We start from the raw sequence: 20,783 nt of genomic DNA on the forward strand, positions 1-20,783 counted from the left end.
GCAAAAAGGGCCACATCTAACTCCCTCTTAAATATAGCCAATGAACTGGCCTCAACTACCTTCTGTGGCAGAGAATTCCACAGACTCACCACTCTCTGTGTGAAGAAATGTTTTCTCATCTCAGTCCTAAAAGACTTCCCCCTTATCCTTAAGCTGTGACCCCTGGTTCTGGACTCCCCCAACATCGGGAACAATCTTCCCGCATCTAGACTCTCCAACCCCTTAAGAATTTTATATGTTTCTATAAGATCCCCCCTCAGTCTTCTAAATTCCAGCGAGTACAAGCCCAGTCTATCCAGTCTTTCCTCATATGAAAGTCCCGCCATCCCAGGGTTCAATCTGGTACATGTTGGCCGGTGCGGGCAAGTTGGGCCTGTTTCCACTCTATGACTCTAGCCAGAACAGAGGAGGGGACATTTTAAATTGTTTTTAACCCTTTTTTCGCCTCCGTTGACCGTGAAGTTGGGGGAATTTCCCAGCCCTTTGACAAAGTGCTGGGGCCGGTTCATTCATGCGGGGGGAGCACGCCAGGGCGGGAGCCAATGGTGGCCATTGTGACGTGGCGCGGCTCGGAAGGGGGCGGGTCGTTTTGTGAATGGGAGGGAGATATAAGCGCGGCCGGGCGGACAGAAGCTCATTCACAACGAAAGCGCCTCGATACAATTGCAATGTACACTACAACAAGCCAGTTCGACCAGCTCGCCATCTCGCAGCGGCGCAGCCTGGGGGGGTTCGCCGGCAGAAAACCTACAATGCCTCAAGTCTTCACTTTCGACCCTATACGGGAAAATAAAATCCCCAAACGCCGCAAGAAACGCTTTGTTAAAGTTCTCTATCCACCTCGTCAGGTACTAAAGTCACAAAATTAGTTTCATTTACTTTGCTCCAATTGTAACACTGTTATGGAATTTAAATATATATAAAGTTCGTGTTATTAAACTTTTTGCTTCTTCCACAACAGGTCAGGAGGACACTTCCTACCCAGAAAGACATGGCGAAGAGATTGCTACTGTTCTTGCTCTCAATCGTCCTCTTTCAGATCTACACGGCGACTGAAGACGATCTCAGCCTCGACGTCTCAGAGCACGGAGGCGGCCAAGAAGCTTTGCCCGTGCCCGTTGAAAGCCCGACCCCATCCGCGCCGGTTTCCTCGGCGCTCTCAGTCGTCGTGTCGCCGGGAGCGGGATCGAACTGCAGCCGGCGGCTTCCCGCTGGAGAGGTCAAACTCATCGTTATAAACGCCTTGGCCTGCAGGATGTGAACGAGACTTTCGCCCGCAGCATTAAAGGTGTCTTGCCACAGAGGCAGTTATTGACTGTTACAGATGGATGTCGATATCCATCCTCGCACAATCGGCGGTTCGAAACTGGGACGGGTCTCTGCCAGATCAGCAATTTTGGACAATATTAATGAGACCCAAATGATTTGATCTGAACTCGTTACCTCGATACTAGTGAACTAATATGTTAATATTTATGTTTACATGGCTCCTGTTTGTACAAGCATATATTTATGAAGTTTAAATTAATTTGTAATTTAATATTATTTAAATTAATACTAAAAGTGGAGGACTTGTTTTAGAAGTATCTCCTATTTAATGAAGTTTAAGAGAAAAAAAACATCTCACCGTAACAGTGGGATTAAAATACTCACTTTGTAACTAAGTGTGTAGTCGTTAATTGGTCAGCTGTTGAAAAATCGACTGCTCCATTTTGATGCTGGTATGTTCTGTGAACAACTTAAAAATAAAACACGAAAAAATATATATTAATGTGTTTGGGCCATCTATTTACAATATTTAAGATAGACGCAGGAAGCTGGAGTAATTCGGCGGGTCAGGCAGAATCTCTGGGGGAAAGGAATCGGGTCGAGACCCCTCTTCAGACTGAGTCAGGGGAAAGGGAAACGAGAGATATTGACGGTGATGTTGAAAGGTTCAGAACAGATGAATGAAAGGTGGACAAAAAGTAAATGTGATCAAAGAAAAGCTGGAGCCAACAAGGGCGGTCACGGTGGCGCAGCGTTAGAGTTGCTGCCTTACAGCAAATGCATTTAGACAATAGACAATAGACAATAGGTGCAGGAGTAGGCCATTCAGCCCTTCGAGCCAGCACCGCCATTCAATGCGATCATGGCTGATCACTCTCAATCAGTACCCCGTTCCTGCCTTCTCCCCATACCCCCTCACTCCGCTATCCTTAAGAGCTCTATCCAGCTCTCTCTTGAAAGCATCCAACGAACTGGCCTCCACTGCCTTCTGAGGCAGAGAATTCCACACCTTCACCACTCTCTGACTGAAAAAGTTCTTCCTCATCTCCGTTCTAAACGGCCTACCCCTTATTCTTAAACTGTGGCCCCTTGTTCTGGACTCCCCCAACATTGGGAACATGTTTCCTGCCTCTAATGTGTCCAATCCCCTAATTATCTTATATGTTTCAATAAGATCCCCCCTCATCCTTCTAAATTCCAGTGTATACAAGCCCAATCGCTCCAGCCTTTCAATATACGACAGTCCCGCCATTCCGGGAATTAACCTAGTGAACCTACGCTGCACGCCCTCCATAGCAAGAATATCCTTCCTCAAATTTGGAGATCAAAACTGCACTCAGTACTCCAGGTGCGGTCTCACCAGGGCCCGGTACAACTGTAGAAGGACCTCTTTGCTCCTATACTCAACTCCTCTTGTTACGAAGGCCAACATTCCATTGGCTTTCTTCACTGCCTGCTGTACCTGCATGCTTCCTTTCATTGACTGATGCACTAAGACACCCAGATCTCGTTGAACTCCCCCTCCTCCTAACTTGACACCATTCAGATAATAATCTGCCTTTCTATTCTTACTTCCAAAGTGAATAACCTCACACTTATCTACATTAAACTGCATCTGCCATGTATCCGCCCACTCACACAACCTGTCCAAGTCACCCTGCAGCCTTATTGCATCTTCCTCACAATTCACACTACCCCCCAGCTTAGTATCATCTGCAAATTTGCTAATGGTACTTTTAATCCCTTCGTCTAAGTCATTAATGTATATCATAAATAGCTGGGGTCCCAGCACCGAACCTTGCGGTACCCCACTGGTCGCTGCCTCCCATTCCGAAAGGGACCCATTTATCCCCACTCTGCTTTCTGTCTGTCAACCAATTTTCTATCCATGTCAGTACCCTACCCCCAATACCATGTGCCCTAATTTTGCCCACTAATCTCCTTTGTGGGACCTTGTCGAAGGCTTTCTGAAAGTCGAGGTACACCACATCCACTGACTCTCCCCTGTCAATTTTCCAAGTTACATCCTCAAAAAATTCCAGCAGATTTGTCAAGCATGATTTCCCCTTCGTAAATCCATGCTGACTCGGAATGATCCCGTTACTGCTATCCAAATGCTCAGCAATTTCGTCTTTTATAATTGACTCCAGCATCTTCCCCACCACTGATGTCAGACTAACTGGTCTATAATTACCCGTTTTCTCTCTCCCTCCTTTCTTAAAAAGTGGGATAACATTTGCTATCCTCCAATCCACAGGAACTGATCCTGAATCTATAGAACATTGAAAAATGATCTCTAATGCTTCCACTATTTCTAGAGCCACATCCTTAAGTACCCTGGGATGCGGACCATCAGGCCCTGGGGATTTATCAGCCTTCAGTCCCATCAGTCTACCCAAAACCATTTCCTGCCTAATGTGGATTTGGCCCATATATCCCTCTAAGCCTTTCCTCTCCTTGTACTGCGGCGCTGTCTGCACGGGGTTTGTGCGTGGGTTTTCTCTGAGATCTTCGGTTTCCTCCCACACTCCAAAGACGTACATGTATGTAGGTGGATTGGCTTGGTAGGATCGTGTTAATGTGCGGGGATCGCTGGTCGGCGCGGACCCGTGTGGCCTGTTTCCGCGCTGTATCTCTAAACTAAACCAAACTGGACTAAACTAAACAATGCGTAAGAAAAAAAAACACCCTGCAGATGCTGGTTTAAATGGAAGGCAGACACAAAATGCTGGAGTAATTGAGCGGGTCAGGCAGATGCTGCCACGACCCGCTGAGTTACTCCAGCATTTTGTGTCTGCCTTCTATCTAAAGTAAACAATGGTCCATTGTTGGCGGTGGGCTAGGTGGAACTCAACAGGACGAAGGTGAAACCTGTACGACGACGACTAGGGTGGGACAACCAGAGAGAGTTCCTTCTTTTGCAATTCGTGTCCATCAATCAAGTGTCACATCACTGTCATCGTCCGTCCTGAAAAGCTTCCAGCGACAGTCGGTGGGTGCTTTACATGTACAGTGGACGATGGTGGTAGCAGAATTAGCTCAGGACACTTCCAGTTTCCAGCCCCGGGACGTGGACGCTTCTGCTATGGGGCCTTTGCACTACTTAAACCCATTTACTATTGGCGAGGATGTTGCCAGGACCAGAGGATCGTAGGGAGAGGTTGAGCAGGCTAGGACACTATTCATTGGAGCGCAGGAGGATGAGGGGCTATCTTATAGAATAAGAAAATAACTGCAGATGCTGGTACAAATCGAAGGTATTTATTCACAAAATGCTGGAGTAACTCAGCAGGTCAGGCAGCATCTCGAGAGAGAAGGAATGGGCGACGTTTTGGGTCGAGGCCCTTCTTCAGGGGTCTGAAGAAGGGCCTCGACCCGAAACGTCGCCTATTCCTTCTCTCCCGAGTTGCTGCCTGACCTGCTGAGTTACTCCAGCATTTTGTGAATAAATGGCTATCTTATAGAGGTGTACAAAAATCATGAGGGGAATAGATTGGGTAGATGCTCAGAGTCTCTTGCTCAGAGTAGGGTATTTGAGAACCAGAGGACATGGGTTTAAGGTGAGGGGGGAATTTAATAGGAACCTGAGGGGTAACTTTTTCACACAAATGATAGTTAGTGGGTGTATGGAACGAGCTGCCGGAGGAGGTAGTTGAAGCGGGGACTATCGGTACGTTTGTGAAACAGTTGGACAGGTACATGGATAGGACAGGTTTAGAGGGATACGGGCCCAACGCATGCAGGTGGGTCGAATGTAAATGGGACATATTGCCTGGTGTGGACAGGCCAGGCCGACGGACTTGTTTCCACACCACATGACTATGTCTCCAAAATGGATCAGCGTGGAGGATGAGGAATATGAAATAGCGAAACATTGCTAATATAATATTGAGTGGGTGTGTGAATAGGATGCATGTGCACCTGGAGATAGTGTATACAGAAGTGGATATAATGTAGATAATGTAATCTCATGTACTTTGGTTGGAGGGGAAGGGAGGAGGGACACAGATACATAATGGGTGTTTGCAAAATATTAAATTTTACGTGTTTCTTAGTGTCAAAACGAATAACTGCACACGCTGGTCAATACTCAAAAGGACACAAAAAGCTGGAGTAAATCAGCGGGTCAGGCAGCATCTCTGGAGAACATGGATAGACAATAGGTGCAGGAGGAGGCCATTCGGCCCTTCGAGCCAGCACCGCCATTCAATGTGATCATGGCTGATCATTCTCAATCAGTACCCCGTTCCTGCCTTCTCCCCAGACCCCCTGACTCCGCTATCCTTAAGCGCCCTATCTAGCTCTCTCTTGAATGCATTCAGAGAATTGGCCTCCACTGCCTTCTGAGGCAGAGAATTCCACAGATTCACAACTCTCTGACTGAATTTTTTTTCCCTCATCTCAGTTCTAAATGGCCTACCCCTTATTCTTAAACTGTGGCCCCTTGTTCTGGACTCCCCCAACATTGGGAACATGTTTCCTGCCTCTAATGTGTCAACCCCTTAATAATCTTATATGTTTCGATAAGATCCCCTCTCATCCTTCTAAATTCCAGTGTATACAAGCCTAGTCGCTCCTGTCTTTCAACATACGACAGTCCCGCCATTCCGGGAATTAACCTAGTAAACCTACGCTGCACGCCCTCAATAGCAAGAATATCCTTCCTCAAATTTCGGGTCGGGACACTTCCTCAGTACTGGTTTAAACCGAAGATAAACACAAAAAGCTGGAGTAACTCAGCGGGACGGACGGACATGTCCGGGTGCTGTCTGTACGGAGTTTGTATGTTCTTCCCGTGACCGCATGGGGTTTCTCCGGGAACTCCGGTTTCCTCCCACACTCCAGGCCACATACAGGCTTGTAGGTTAATTGGCTTCGTAAAGTTGTAAATTGTCCCTAGTGTGCGTAGGATAGTGTAGTGTACCGGGATCGCAGGTCGGCACGGACTTGCTGGGCCAAAGGGCCTGTTACCATGCTGTATCTCTAAACTAAACTAAACTAAACTACTAACACTTTATTCCGGAGTGTCCTTGTGCATAATCACTGAAAACAAGCATGGAATTGGATCAACATGTAGGGAGGAACTGCGGGTGCTGGTTTAAACTGAAGATAGACACAAATAAGTGGAGTAACTCAGCGGGGCAGAGAAGGAATAGGTGACGTTTCGGGTCCAGACCCTTCTTCAGACTAGGGAAAGGAAAACGAGAGATATAGACAATAATGTGGAGAGATATATAGAACAATGAATTAAAGATATGTAATCAAAGTAACGATAATAAAGGAAACAGGTTAGTTATTTGTTGGGTGAAAACGAAAAGCTGTTTGGAATTGGATGGGGTGGGGGGTGGGGGGGGGGGGGCATGGAGAGACAGGGAATGCCAGGGTTACTTGAAGTTAGAGAGATCAACATTAATACAACTGTACAGTAAGCTGCCCAAGCGAAATATGAGATGCTGTTCCTCCAATTTGCGTTTAGCCTCACACTGACAATGGAGGAGGCCCAGGACACAGCCAACAATGGCCTGTTTCCTTTATCATCGTTACTTTTTTTTCATATCTTTCATCCATTGTTCCATAGAAGGGTCTATGAAGAAGGGTCTCGACCCGAAACGTTCACACATCCCTTCTCTCCAGAGATGCTGCCCGTCCCGCTGAGCTACTGCAGTTTTTTTGTGTCTCTCTTCAGTTTAAACCAGCACCTGCAATTCCTTCCTGCATGGGTGGAATGTGTTGGAAAGTGATTTGGGTAAAAATGGAATGCTTTGTAACTTTGACGGCGCCCTTTGCCGTGGGCACGCTTTGCATACCTCGCTTTGCAAAGCAAAGAATATCGCTGCGACTTGCCATTCACTCATTGACTGTACAGGACCCTTGAGTCAGAGGGTGGTGAATCTGCGGAAATCTTTGCCACATGAGGGTGTGGAGGCCAAGTCAGTGGATTTTTCAAGGCGGAGATCGATAGATTCGTGAGTAGTACGGGTGTCAGAGGCGGTGGGGAGAAGGCAGGAGAACGGGGTTGGGAGGGAGAGGTAGATCAAGCATGATTGAATGCCGGAGGGGACTTGATGGGCCCAATTCTACTCCTGTCACTTATGGCCTCATGAGACATTGAAAGGGCTGCAAGTGCGCAGGATTGGTGCTGAATCGATGGATGAGGTTCGAAATATTTTGAATGATATACATTCTTTTGCTGTGAGCTGTGAAATGCGTTACCTGAAGTCAGGCCTGTGCAGGGATCCCTCTTTGCAATGACCCGTCCTCAAGGACTTAGTACATCCTGAGGAATGTAGCAACCCCGACTGAACAAAGGGAAGGGGATGTGTCAGCTATTTGCACTGATACACCCCAGTTCAATGTGGGAGGCGCCAGCCAATGCTTTGCTCTCATTGACCTCAGATTATATCATTACCCACCCAGAAATGTGTTTCCCACAGAAACGGCAACACCCTAAAGCCTTTTATTGTGAATAACCCTGTGTCATACTGCGGTAAGGTGTGTGGACGTTACAACGATTTCCGTTTAATGTCACGGTAATTTTCACGGGTCAACAGGAAACAGGCCCTTCGGCCCACCGAGCCCGTGCCGACCAGCGATCCCCACGCATTAACACCACCCACTTGGAGCAATTTTACATTTTACATTTTATACCAACCTGTGCGGCTTTGGAGTGTTTGCGGCTTTGGAGTGTGGGAAGAAACCGAAGATAGAAACATAGAAAATAGGTGCAGGAGGAGGCCATTTGGCCCTTTGAGCCAGCACGGGCATTCATTGTGATCATGACTGATCATCCACAATCAGTAACCCGTGCCTGCCTTCCCCCCCATATCCCTTCATTCCGCTAGCCCCTAGAGCTCTATCTAATTCTCTTTTAAATTCATCCAGTGGTTTGGCTTCCACTGCCTTCTGTGGCAGAGAATTCCACAAATTCACAACTCTCTGGGTGAAAACGTTTTCTTCTCACCTCAGTTTTAAATGGCCTCCCCTTTATTCTAAGACTGTGTGGACCCTGGTTCTGGACTCCGCCAACATTGGGAACATTTTTCTTGCATCTAGCTTGTCAATAGTCAATAGTGAATCGTCAAATTATTTGTCACATACACATAAATGTGCAGTGAAATGAAAGATTACCCACAGTCCAACAATAAGACCAATAAAAATAAGCAATAAAAATAAACAATAACACACACAATCACAAACCAACACCAAACAAAGAGAAACATCCATCACAGTGAGTCTCCTCCAGTCACCTCCTCACTGTGATGGAAGGCCAGAATGTCTTTTCTCTTCCCCTGCCGTCTCCTCCCGCGGTCTGGCTGTTGAAGTCGCCACGTCGGGGCAGTCGTGGCAACTTCAACATCCAGTCCTTTTATAATTTTATACGTATTTTATAAGATCTCGGAGAAAACCCATGCAGGTCACGGGGAGAACATACGAACTCCGCACAGATGAGTTAGGATCGAACCTGGGTCTCTGGCACTGTTGGCAGTAGCTCTACCGTTTTTGTTGTACTTGGGTACATTTGAACCAGCATCTCTAGAGGGCGTGGATAGGCGATGTTTCAGATCAGGACTTTTCCCTCGGCCTTTTGTAGAAGGGTACGGACTTGAAACATCACCTATCCAGCTCCCCCAGCCACACTGCCTGATCCACTGAGTTACTCCAGCACTTTGTGTCTTTTTATATAAAGCAGCATCTGCAGTTCCTCCTGTCTCAATTAACGTCACGCATGGGTCAAGTCACAGTGATTTTTGAAATTGGGGTCTCAGACCAATGCAGCAGGGAAACAGGCCCTTCGGCCTTTCAGCCTGTGCCAGCCATCAAGCATTACTCGTTGTAAATCTCCCCAGTGCGGGACGAATAAAGGAATATATTATTATTATTAGACCTTAGACTTTAGAGACACAGCGTGGAAACAGGCCCTGTGGCCCACCATGCCGACTAGCGATCACCCTGTACACTAGCGCTATCATACGCACTAGGGACAGTTTACAATTGACTGAAGCCAATTAATCTACAAGCCTGCATGTCTCTGGAATATGGGGGGGGGAAACCGGAGCACCCGGAGAAAACCAAACCCACAGGAAGAACATACAAACTCTGCACAGACAGCGCCCGTAGTCAGGATCGAACGGAGGTCTCTGGTGCTGTAAGGCAGCAGCTCTACCGCTGAGCCACCCAGTTGAATTGTTTATTTATTTATTAGTATTGATATTGTTTCTTTTATCGTCATGCACCGGGATATAATGAAAAGCTTTGCTCGAATGCTATACGGTAAAATCATACTGTACATGGGTACAACCAGGCCACACACAAGTACAACAGTTAGTGTGAATAGAAGATTGGCAGAGTGCAGAATGCAGTGTTACAGTGCTACAGCGTTATAGAGTTACAGTTATGGAGAAAGTGCAGATGAAAGAAAAGTGCAATGTCGGCAATGAAGTAGGTCGGAAGATCGTGACTGCACCCTAGCTTGTGGGAACGATGATTCAGGCATCTGATAACAGCGGGGAAGAAGCTGCCCCTGAGTCTAGTACATTCACGCTTTCATACCTTCTGTCTGACGGGAGAGGGGAGAAGAGGGAATGGCCGGGGTGTGAGAGGTCCTTGATTATGTTGGCTGCTTTCCTGAATCAGGTGGCACTGTACGATGGAGGCCTCGCCAAACGCCTGTCTCATCCTTTTGTCATTTTTAGTCTGTTGGTAAATGTATGTTTTAGTGTATCTTTAGTTTTGTATTACAATGCCTCAGAAAAGCCACCAGCATCCACAAAGACTCTTCACACCCCTGCAACAGTCTGTTCGAACTCCTTCCATCGGGCAGACGATACAAGGCCTTCTACGCCCGCACCTCCAGACTCAGGAACAGCTTCATCCCCAGGGCCATAGCTGCTATGAACCGGTCCTGCTGAGCCGGATGGATAGAGCTCTTAAGGATAGCGGAGTGAGGGGGTATGGGGAGAAGGCAGGAACGGGGTACTGATTGAGAGTGATCAGCCATGATCGCATTGAATGGCGGTGCTGGCTCGAAGGGCTGAATGGCCTACTCCTGCACCTATTGTCTATTGTCTATTGTCTATTGTCTATCGCACAGTGAACCGGCACAGATCTACTTGCACTTTATTCTGTCTTAAAACTGTTACAATTTGTTTCGTTGGGTTGTTGTTGTTTAAATTAATTAATTTATTGCATCATATGGGAGGCGCATTCCCAATCTCGTTGTACCCCTGTACAATGACAATAAAGATATATTGTATTGTATTGTATTGTATTGTATCATATCATATCATATATCATCATATCATATATATACAGCCGGAAACAGGCCTTTTCGGCCCTCCAAGTCCGTGCCGCCCAGCGATCCCCGCACATTAACACTATCCTACACCCACTAGGGACAATTTTTACATTTACCCAGCCAATTAACCTACATACCTGTACGTCTTTGGAGTGTGGGAGGAAACCGAAGATCTCGGAGAAAACCCACGCAGGTCACGGGGAGAACGTACAAACTCCTTACAGTGCAGCACCCGTAGTCAGGATCGAACCTGAGTCTCCGGCGCTGCATTCGCTGTAAAGCAGCAACTCTACCGCTGCGCTACCGTGCCGTGGGAGGTGGAGACGTGGGGGTTGGGGGAAACGTTTTAAATCTCTTTCCTCGACGGAGATGCGACATTTCCGTACCGTATCTCCGTCCGCACTGCGGCCTAACATCGAGGAGCTGGCGGCCTCTTGCTGGGGATCAACTTCGGGAGCTCCAACCACGGGAGCCTGCGGACTTAACATCGCGGAGCTCACGGTCCCTTGGTTAGGGACTGACCTCTGGAGCTCCAACCGCGGGAGGCTGCGGACAACATCGTGGAGCTCACGGTCCCTTGGTTAGGGACTGACTTCGGGAGCTCCAAGTCGCAGGAGCTTCGACCGCCCCGATCTCGGGAGCTTCGATCGCCCCGACGCGGGAGCTTCGATCGCCCCGGCTGCGAATGGTTCGACTGCCCCGACTGCGGGAGAAAAGGAGGGAAGATGATAAGACGTAATTGTCTTCCATCACAGTGAGCAATGTGGGGAATCCTCAGTGGTGGATGTTTATGTTAGTTTTCATGTAGTTGAGTGTCTTGCTGCTTTTTTGGAATGACTGTATGGCAAATCAAATTCCTTGTATGTTTTTACATACCTGGCTAATAAATTAATTACAAATTAATTACTACTACAGGTGCGGATGGCGTCGATGGTGGAGAAGGGGCCGCATTGACTGATGGGGCGGGTGACATCCACAGCTCTCCCCAATTACGTGTGCAAATCCTGCACGTATTTTCCAAGCTATATATATTTTTTAAGTCTTTACCTTACACCCACCCTCCACGTTTGAGGAAGATGCTGGGGGAGATTTTGTACATGCACAAACTGAATTTATGATGCATTAATTCCGATGATTCCAAGACTGCAACGTGGCAAATGACTACGATATGATCAATTGTGTGATAACTTGTGAAACTCGTCAGATGTGGCCTTCTCCGTGGGAATGCAATATTTGCATCGGGTGATGTAATCTTGAAACAGGCTTAAACAGTTAAGCAGGTTAAATGGTTAACACAGTTAAAATGAAACTCGGGAGAAAGTCCTGATGAGTAATCTGGGGTGGTATCAGCGTTAATACTAAGCACACCCCCGCGTCTTTGTCTCAACAAGAACATCAGCATTCCTGAGGAACAAGTTTGATTCACGTTTGATACACCTGCGTGGTACTCAAAGTATTTTGCGAAGTTTCTTTTTCAGCAGGCAGCTGTGAACTCAGCACAGGGCTAAAATACCTGCCCCGCTCTCACTGTGCACGTCAGAACACACAATGCCCCAGCTTGTTCAAAGGCAGCCAAATCCAAAAATATCCAAGCACGCTCTACCTCCTACTGTGTGAGTTTCCTCTGGGTTCCCCGGGTTCCACCCGTGTTCCAAAGACGCGCGGGTTTGTAGGTTCGTTGTCATCGGTAAATTAACCCCTGGTGTGCAGGGAGTGGATGAGAAAGTGGGATAACATGGAACTCCAGACTGTCAAAGCCGCCACAGCCAGACATAGATGCAACCTTTTTTTCCATGAGCAGTAGCTCTACTCAACAACCAAAAGTCTGTAGCCTCCTTTTGCGCTGGTATTTTATTTCATTCTTCACATGCATAAGTTATAAATTTTTCTTCTTAATTGTTTACCGTATGTCATGTTGTTACTTGCAAATTCCTTGTATGTATCCATACTTGGCTAATAAGTGGTGTAAGAAAATAACTGCAGATGCTGGTACAAATCAAAGGTATTTACTTCACAAAATGCTGGAGTAACTCAGCAGGTCAGGCAGCATCTCAGGAGAGAAGGAACGAGTGACGTTTCGGGTCGAGACCCTTCTTCAGACTGATGTCTTTGGCTAATACAATTGATTCAATTCAATTCAATTCAACTAGTGTTATCGATGGTCGGCGTGGACTCGGTGGGTTGACAGGGCCTGTTTCCACTGCTGTATCTCTAAACTAAATAAATAAAATGTTAAATCCAAACATATCAGAGCAAAATTTGGAAAAATGCTCTGAGGTGCAGTTTGCAGCACAATTTATCGTGTTAAATATTTACAACTTAACGTGCAGAACAGTGGCACAGTGGTAGATTTGCTGCCATACAGCGCCAGAGACCAGGGTTCGATTCTGACTATGGGTGCTGTCTATATGAACAAAGAGGCAGATTATTATCTCAATGGTGTCAGCTTAGGAAAAAGTGAAGTGCAACGAGACATGGGTGTTCTTGTACACCAGTCACTGAAAGTAAACATGCAGGTACACCAGGCAGTGAAGAAAGCTAATGGCATGTTGGCCTTCATAACGAGAGGATTTGAGTATAGGAGTAAAGAGGTCCTCCTGCAGTTGTACAGGGCTCTGGTGTGACCACATCTGGAGTATTGTGTGCAGTTTTGGTCTCCTAATTTGAGGAAGGACATCCTTGCCATTCAGGCAGTGCAGCATTGGTTCACGAGGTTAATCCCTGGGATGGCGGAACTGTCCTATGAGGAAAGATTGGAAAGATTGGGCTTGTATTCACTGGAATTTAGAAGGATGAGAGGAGATCTTATTGAAATATATAAAATTATAAAAGGACTGGACAAGCGAGATGCAGGAAAAATGTTCCCAATGTTGGCGGAGTCCAGAACCAGGGGCCACAGTCTAAGGATAAAGGGGAGGCCATTTAAAAGTGAGATGAGAAAAAACGTTTTCACCCAGACAGCTGTGAATTTGTGGAATTCTTTGCCACAGAAGGCAGTGGAGGCCAATTCACTGGATGAATTAAAAAGAGAGTTAGATAGAGCTCTAGGGGCTAGCGGAATCAAGGGATATGGGGAGAAGGCAGGCACGGGTTACTGATTGTGGATAATCAGCCATGATACAATGAATTACTAGGTTAATTCCCGGAATGGCAGGACTATCATATGTTGAAAGACTGGAGCGACTAGGCTTGTAAACACTGGAATTTAGAAGGATGAGAGGAGATCTTATCGCAACGTATAAGATTATTAAGGGGTTGGACACGTTAGAGGCAGGAAACATGTTCCCAATGTTGGGGGAGTCCAGAACAAGGGGCCACAGTTTAAGAATAAGGGGTAGGCCCAAGGTCAGGATCAGATCCGGGCCACTGGCGCTGTGAGGCAGCAGGTCCAACCCACTGCGCCACTGTGCCGCCCTTTCCCGTGTACAATGTTCGGGAGCTTTCGAAAATTTCGATAAGGGTGGCACGGTGGCGCATTACATTACATGTAAGGTGTACATTACAAAATGTTCCATAATGCTATATAATCTCCATTTTTTTCTGTCACCTCCTCTTTCTTTCTGCATGCCGTTTCTTCAGCACGCCTTCTGCCACTAAGAAGCCATGTCCTCACATATTCTTCGGGGTTTAATATTTTGCCAAAGGAGGTCCCATCAACTTAATAAATAGAAGAGTTGAGAGATGATCAGTTTGAAGTCTTGCACGTTGTGGTGACATGCAGAAATTCATGCCACTGAAGCTTCTTTCACATCCTGCTGTTGATACCGGAATTGTATTTACAGCCGTTACCAGCTGCTGAAAATCTGCAGAAACTATCTTCCATTTAGATTCCTTGAATTCTCTGAAGGCTCTGACACAAAGCCGACCATTTAAGCCAAATTGTTCTGCCATTTCTTCTACATCATTATCCCCAAAGCTAAAAAGTGAATCTTCTGGAATATTGTTAATATCTAAGTATTTCGACTTGTTAATTAACCTTTCACATTTATCATTGGAAGATGTTGTAGATTCAAGCAGCCTGGATTTCATATTATTGACCAAACTCCTCAAAATCTGTTGTCTATGTATAGTAGGTACTTTACCAGCTCTCAAATTTATTCCATTAAATATCATCTGGCTTGTTGCTTTCTCCACTTGACTACAACATTTTCCTGGCTTCTCTATTTGACATTCAAGAACCTTGATAGTTCGTTTAATTTCCTCATGTGCTTTACTAAGTGTACAATTTCGGTTCTACAGTTCAAGTGACAGTTCAGACAACTCTAGCAAACTGTACATCAACAAGCCCAAATTATTTACGAAAGCTGATGACTCTAATACTTTTTTCAGCCCCGTGTACTTTGCTCTCTCTGCACTAGATCTTGAAGCATCACAGCATGCTTTTCCAAAATGCTCCCAAATAGCTTTACAAGACTGCCACATTGCCTTTACAGTTCGGTAAGATGAAGCAACTCATCTCACACTGAAAACACGACCAATTTTCAACAGTTGACAGTGAAGAGCCTCAGCACATGCAGTTAACTCGTCCTGATTCTTAGGAGACCTATGATATAAGGAATACAATTTATCACAAAATATCTGAAAATGATTCAAACCTGCAACTTCATTTATAGCATCGCCTACACTGAGTTCAAGCCTGTGCCTGGCAGTGCCAAACAGTTGCATTAGGGAAATCATCAAGAAATAGTTTTGCAACCCCTGCATTTCGTCCTAACATTACTGATGCACCATCAGTTACAAGTGATATCACATTTTCTTTTAGGTACTGTATTGAAAAAACACTTCTTTGTAAGCAACTTAGAAGCCCATCATATATAGATTTTGCATTTGCACCCAGTTTCATATGTTCTAAGTCAAATAGAATGATATAGGTTGGGAAGATTCACCAACTGCTGCTCTCTAGCAGACTACTAGAACAGTTTTCCCATTAATAGTAGTAGATTCATCAATCATAATAGACATTTTAGATTGTTCTGAAATTATATTTTCCACCACTGCCTTTCGCATCTGGTTCCCTATGTGGTGAGAAACATCTGCACATGACTTACGAGAGTGTAGAATGTACCCAAAGTCAATGCCGTTTCTTTCTTGCAGTTCAATATCAGAAGACATATCTGTGTAGGGCCTACCTTTGTGTACAATATTATATACAGTTCTAAAAACTCGACCTGTTTTTGCTTCGTCCTTTTTCAGTGACATATTTTCGATTGCTTTCTTTTCAGCTGTTTCATTGATCTTTTGGCATCTGATATGAGCTTCACTATTTTTGTCCTTAAAAATCTTTTTTCTTAAACTCATTAACTGTTTTGCTTTGTCATCACTCACTCCTACTACATTAACACTGCACCACTCACGGGACAAATGAATCCCTTGTGTTCGTTCAAGTGCAAGATGACACTTGCTGCATACACTACATCCTAGTTTTCTGTTTTTAACAATTAGCCAGGGATATTCTTTTTGTTTAAGTACATTTCTTATGTCCAACAGTCTGGAAAATCACATTTTTCAATATCTTTGGAAATGTCTTCACATGCAGCATCAGGCGAAACAGCTGCATCAGTTACATTATCATTTTCAAGTCATTTTGGCTTCTTTTCTGGCTGAGTGTTTTCATTATCATTTATTTCTTCATCGATCTGAAGACGCTGTCTTTCAAAGTATCTCAGTTTGCTCATTTTCACAGGGGTACACAAATCTGAAATTTATAGATATTTGATAGTGATTTGATAGTGATATATAATAAAATTTGATAGTGATATTTTATAAAATATTTCCGCTTGCACTATTGTTTTGCTAAATAAAACTATCCACAATAAACTATTCACCACTCACGATTTAGGCTGGAAAAAACTATTGGTGCTACTTATTTAATTTTCTCCCCATCCATTCTAATTTAACTGAAACAACTGAGCCACAGTGGCAGAGAGGCAACAAAAATAACGTGGTTTAATAAAATAACATGACTTTACCTGAGCCCGTGCTCGTGGTCCGGTAGCCCTGACAGTGAGTTTGAGAAATTCTCCCTTGAATTTTATTCAAAGGAACCCGGTGTCATTAATACATGGTCAAAACACAATTACATTTACTGAGGAATGTGGATCGATATATTGATGACACATTGAATAACTACTACCTGTTAACTACTGGCTGTTAACAAGTGCTAACAATGGCAGTTAACAAATCGTTTTCGTCTGAGTTGAATAAAGTGATAAACGACTCGAATCTTTCTGTAGTATAAGAAAATAACTGCAGATGCTGGTACAAATCGATTTATTGCATCCGCTGCTCTAGATGTCAACTTATTTATATCGGCGAAACCAAGCGCAGGCTCGGCGATCGCTTCGCTGAACACCTGCGCTCGGTCCGCATTAACGCAACTGATCTGCCGGTGGCCCAGCACTTTAACTCCCCCTCCCATTCCCAGTCTGACCTCTCTGTCATGGGCCTCCTCCAGTGCCATAGTGAGGCCCGCCGGAAATTGGAGGAGCAGCACCTCATATTTTGCCTGGGCAGTTTGCGTGCCCGGTGGTATGAACGTCGACTTCTCCAACTTCAGATAGCTCCTCTGTCCCTCCCTTCCCCTCCTCCTTCCCAGATCTCCCTCTATCTTCCTGTCTCCACCTATATCCTTCCTTTGTCCCACCTCTGACATCAGTCTGAAGAAGGGTCTCGACCCGAAACGTCACCCATTCCTTCTCTCCTGAGATGCTGCCTGACCTGCTGAGTTACTCCAGCATTTTGTGAATAAATCGAATCTTTCTGTAGTGCTCATTAAACCCGAGCTGGAAATTGAAAACTAGGGGAACGCCGTCCCCCTGCATACCCCCCCCCCCTCACCCCCCATTTCCATCGCTGCATTGTCCCTTGTGTGTAGGATAGTGGTGGTTTACGGGGGGTGATTGCTGGCCAGAAGGGACTCGGCGGATGCTGTATCTCTAAAATCAAAAGTAAATGAAAGCAATTCTGGATACCTGTCCCCGGGGGCACTTTCAATGTAGAGGAACAACTTGGCTGATGATTGTACACACGACCTGTGGTAATGTTTTATCACAGATGGTATGACTCCATCACCTGAAACTAGAGAGAGCAGTCTTCACCTGAGACAGTTTCGGTTCAGTGGAACTTACATCAATGACTAATAATCTGAACTCACTTAAATCATCAAACATGGAAAAATGTGTTCAGTCTATTGACTCTACGCCGACCAACAGCCACACAATTACTCTGCCTCAGTTTATTTCGTTTGATTTATTGTCACAAGGTACAGTGAAAAAGCTTTAGTTGCATTCTATCCAGTTAGCAGAACGACTACACATGATTAGACCCATGCTGCCCACAGTGTATGGATGGGTACATGATAAAGGGACTAATGTTTCGTGCAAGATAAAGTCTAGTAAAGTCCAATTTTAAATAGTCTGAGGGTCTCCAATGAGGTAGATAGTAGCGCACGGCCGCTCTCTAGTTGGTGATAGGATGGTTCAGTTGCCTGATAATGGTTGGGAAGAAACTCCCTGAATCTGGAGGTGTGCGTTTTCACACTTCTGTACCTCTTGCTGGATGGGAGAGGGGAGAAGAAAGAGTGACCGGGGTGAGACTGGTCCTTGATTATACTGCTGGCCTTGCTGAGGCAGCGTGAGGTGTAGATGATGTCAATGGAAGGGATCACAAAATGCTGGAATAACTCAGCAGGTCAGGCAGCAACTCAGGAGAGAAGGAATGGTTGACGTTTCGGGTCGAGACCCTCCTTCAGACTGATGTCAGTGGGGTGGGACGAAGAAAGGATATAGGTGGAGACAGGAAGATAGAGGGAGAACTGGGATGGGGGAGGGGAACAGAGGGACAGAAGAACTATCTAAAGTTAGAGAAGTCAATGTTCATACCACCGGGCTGCAAGCTGCTCAAGCGAGATATGAGGTGCTGTTCCTCCAATTTCTGGTGGGCCTCACTATGGCACTGGAGGAGGCCCATGACAGAAAGGTCAGACTGGGAGTGGGAGGGGGAGTTGAAGTGCTCAGCCATCGGGAGATCAGGTTGGTTAAGGCGGACTGAGCGAAGCTGTTGAGCGAAATGATCGCCTGCGTTTGGTCTCGCCGATGTAAAGAAGTTGACATCTAGAGTAGCGGATACAATAGATGAGGTTGGAGGAGGTGCAGGTGAACCTCTGTCTCACCTGGAAAGACTAATGGAAGGGAGGTTGGTTTGTGTGATGGTCTGGGCTGTGCGCACAATTCTCTGCAATTTCTTGCGGTCTAATCCTACATCAGTCGCATTTTTTTATTCTCCCCACATTCTCAGCAACTCCCCCCGCAGATTTTACTATTCTCCTATACGGACAGTAAAACTTAAACTGATCTCGTCTTCATGTACGCAATCCTTATCCTTTATTTCCCCATCTTGAATGCCACAACCGTTTCTGCTTCCACCACCATCCCTGCCAGGGCATTCACAAGTGATAGGAGAAGAATTATGCCTTTCGGCCCATCAACTCTACTCCGCCATTCAATCATGGCTGATCTATCTTTCCCTTTTAACCCCATTCTCCTGCCTTCTCCCCATAACCCCAGACATCCGTACTAAAGAAGAATCTATCTATCTCTGGCATAGAAATATGACCATTGACTTGGCCTCCACAGCCTTTTGTGGCAATGAATTCCACAGATTCACCACCCTCTGACTGGAGAAATTCCTCCTCATCTCCTTCCTAAAGGAATGTCCTTTAATTCTGAGGCTGTGCCCTCTGGTCCTGGACTCTCCCACTAGTGGAAACACCCTCTCCCCATCCACTCTATCCAGGCCTTTCACTGTTCGGTAAGTTTCAATCAGGTCCCCCTCTCATCCTTCTAAACTCCAGCGAGTACAGGCCCAGTGCCGTCAAATGCTCAGCATATGTTAACCCGCCCATTCCAGGGATCATTCTCGTAAACCTCCTCTGGACCCTCTCCACGCCAGCACATCCTTCCTCAGATATGGGGGCCCAAAATTGTTCCAAGTCCCCGGTTAAGTAGGTGAATTGGCTTTGTAATATTGATGAGATACACTTGATGAGGCTTACAGTGGCCTTTTGTCCGACGAAGAAGTAAGTCTTTGGGATGTGGGTGAAAACCGGAGACAAAGGGAGAACAAGCAAACTCCACAAAGACAGCATTGACCAAAGATTGTGCTGACACACTTGAGGCTCGTTGGCTTCTGTAAATTGCCCCTAGTGTGTAGGATAGAACTAGTGTACAGGTGATCGCTGGTCGGCGCGGACTTGGTGGGCAGGAGGGCCTGTTTTCACGCAGTTTCTCTCAACTAAAGAAAACAAAACTAAACTGAAACTCAGGCTCTGGAGTTGCGCAAATTGACACTGATGCAACGTACTTGAAACACAGAGGACAATCCTGGTTTCAGTTGATGTTATCTGACCAGGATCTAATCCCCATTCATCTCTCATTCTTCATTTTATCAGGGGTAGTGGCACCAGTATTATTCTGACAATGACGAAGGTATTTACTTTCAGAAGCGTGGGCACCAACCATCTATGATTGTCCCTGTCAAACTAAGCGTAAGTGTGTGGGAAAGGGCCTGCAGATTCTGGTTTAAACTGAAGATTGACACAAAAAGCTGGAGTAACTCAGCGGGACAGGCAGCATCTCTGGAGGGAAGGAATGGGTGACATTTCTGGTCGAGACTGTAAGAAGGGTCTCGACCCGAAACGTCACCCATTCCTTCTCTCCAGAGATAGTCAGAGAGTGATACAGTGTGGAAACAGGCCCTTTGGCCCAACTCGCCCACACTGGCCAAGAAATGTCCCAGGTACCCTAGTCCCACTTGCCTGCATTTGGTCTATAACCCTCCAAACCTGTCCTTTCCATGTACCTGTCCAACTGTTTCTTAAAGGATGGGATAGTCCCAGCCTCAACTACCTCCTCTGGCAGCTTGACGGTTGCCTGTCCCGCTGAGTTACTGCAGCTTTTTGTGTCTAAACAAAGCATAAATCCAGTTATTGATACTCCAGGTCTTCTGGTGATTGAACACAGAGAGTATCACGAGCAGGTATCAATTCCATATTATAGTAAACCCTCGTTTTTACGGACCTCTTTAATTGAGGAGGTGGGTGTGAATTGGGGAGGTGGGTGTGAATTGAGGAGGTGGGTGTGAATTGAGGAGGTGTGGGGCAGATGGAATACAGGATAGCAAAGTGCATTTTGGTAGTAGGAATAAAGGTGTAGACTATTTT

General features: G+C 45.8%; 1 protein-coding gene and 1 long non-coding RNA gene across 2 annotated transcripts in view; both read left to right on the forward strand.

Annotated features, from left to right (window-relative positions):
• LOC144603184 (uncharacterized) overlaps positions 1-20,783 on the forward strand; it is a 497,022-nt gene that overhangs the window by 254,285 nt on the left and 221,954 nt on the right. The window lies entirely within an intron of this gene.
• Positions 659-1,711, forward strand: LOC144603179 (uncharacterized). Its single transcript, XM_078416348.1, has 2 exons — positions 659-848; positions 962-1,711. Exons 1-2 carry the CDS (start codon positions 669-671, stop codon positions 1,259-1,261), a joined length of 480 nt encoding a protein of 159 aa, XP_078272474.1. The 5' UTR covers positions 659-668; the 3' UTR covers positions 1,262-1,711.

Source organism: Rhinoraja longicauda, chromosome 19 (assembly GCF_053455715.1).
Source record: "Rhinoraja longicauda isolate Sanriku21f chromosome 19, sRhiLon1.1, whole genome shotgun sequence".
In the NCBI taxonomy this organism is placed as follows: domain Eukaryota; kingdom Metazoa; phylum Chordata; class Chondrichthyes; order Rajiformes; family Arhynchobatidae; genus Rhinoraja; species Rhinoraja longicauda.

Excerpts from the sequence above, each read along its gene's own strand:
- LOC144603179 (XM_078416348.1), top strand. The coding sequence starts at position 669 with ATGTACACTACAACAAGCCAGTTCGACCAGCTCGCCATCTCGCAGCGG. Across the intron at positions 849-961 it reads TTCTCTATCCACCTCGTCAG|GTCAGGAGGACACTTCCTAC; the intron begins GTACTAAAGTCA and ends CTTCCACAACAG.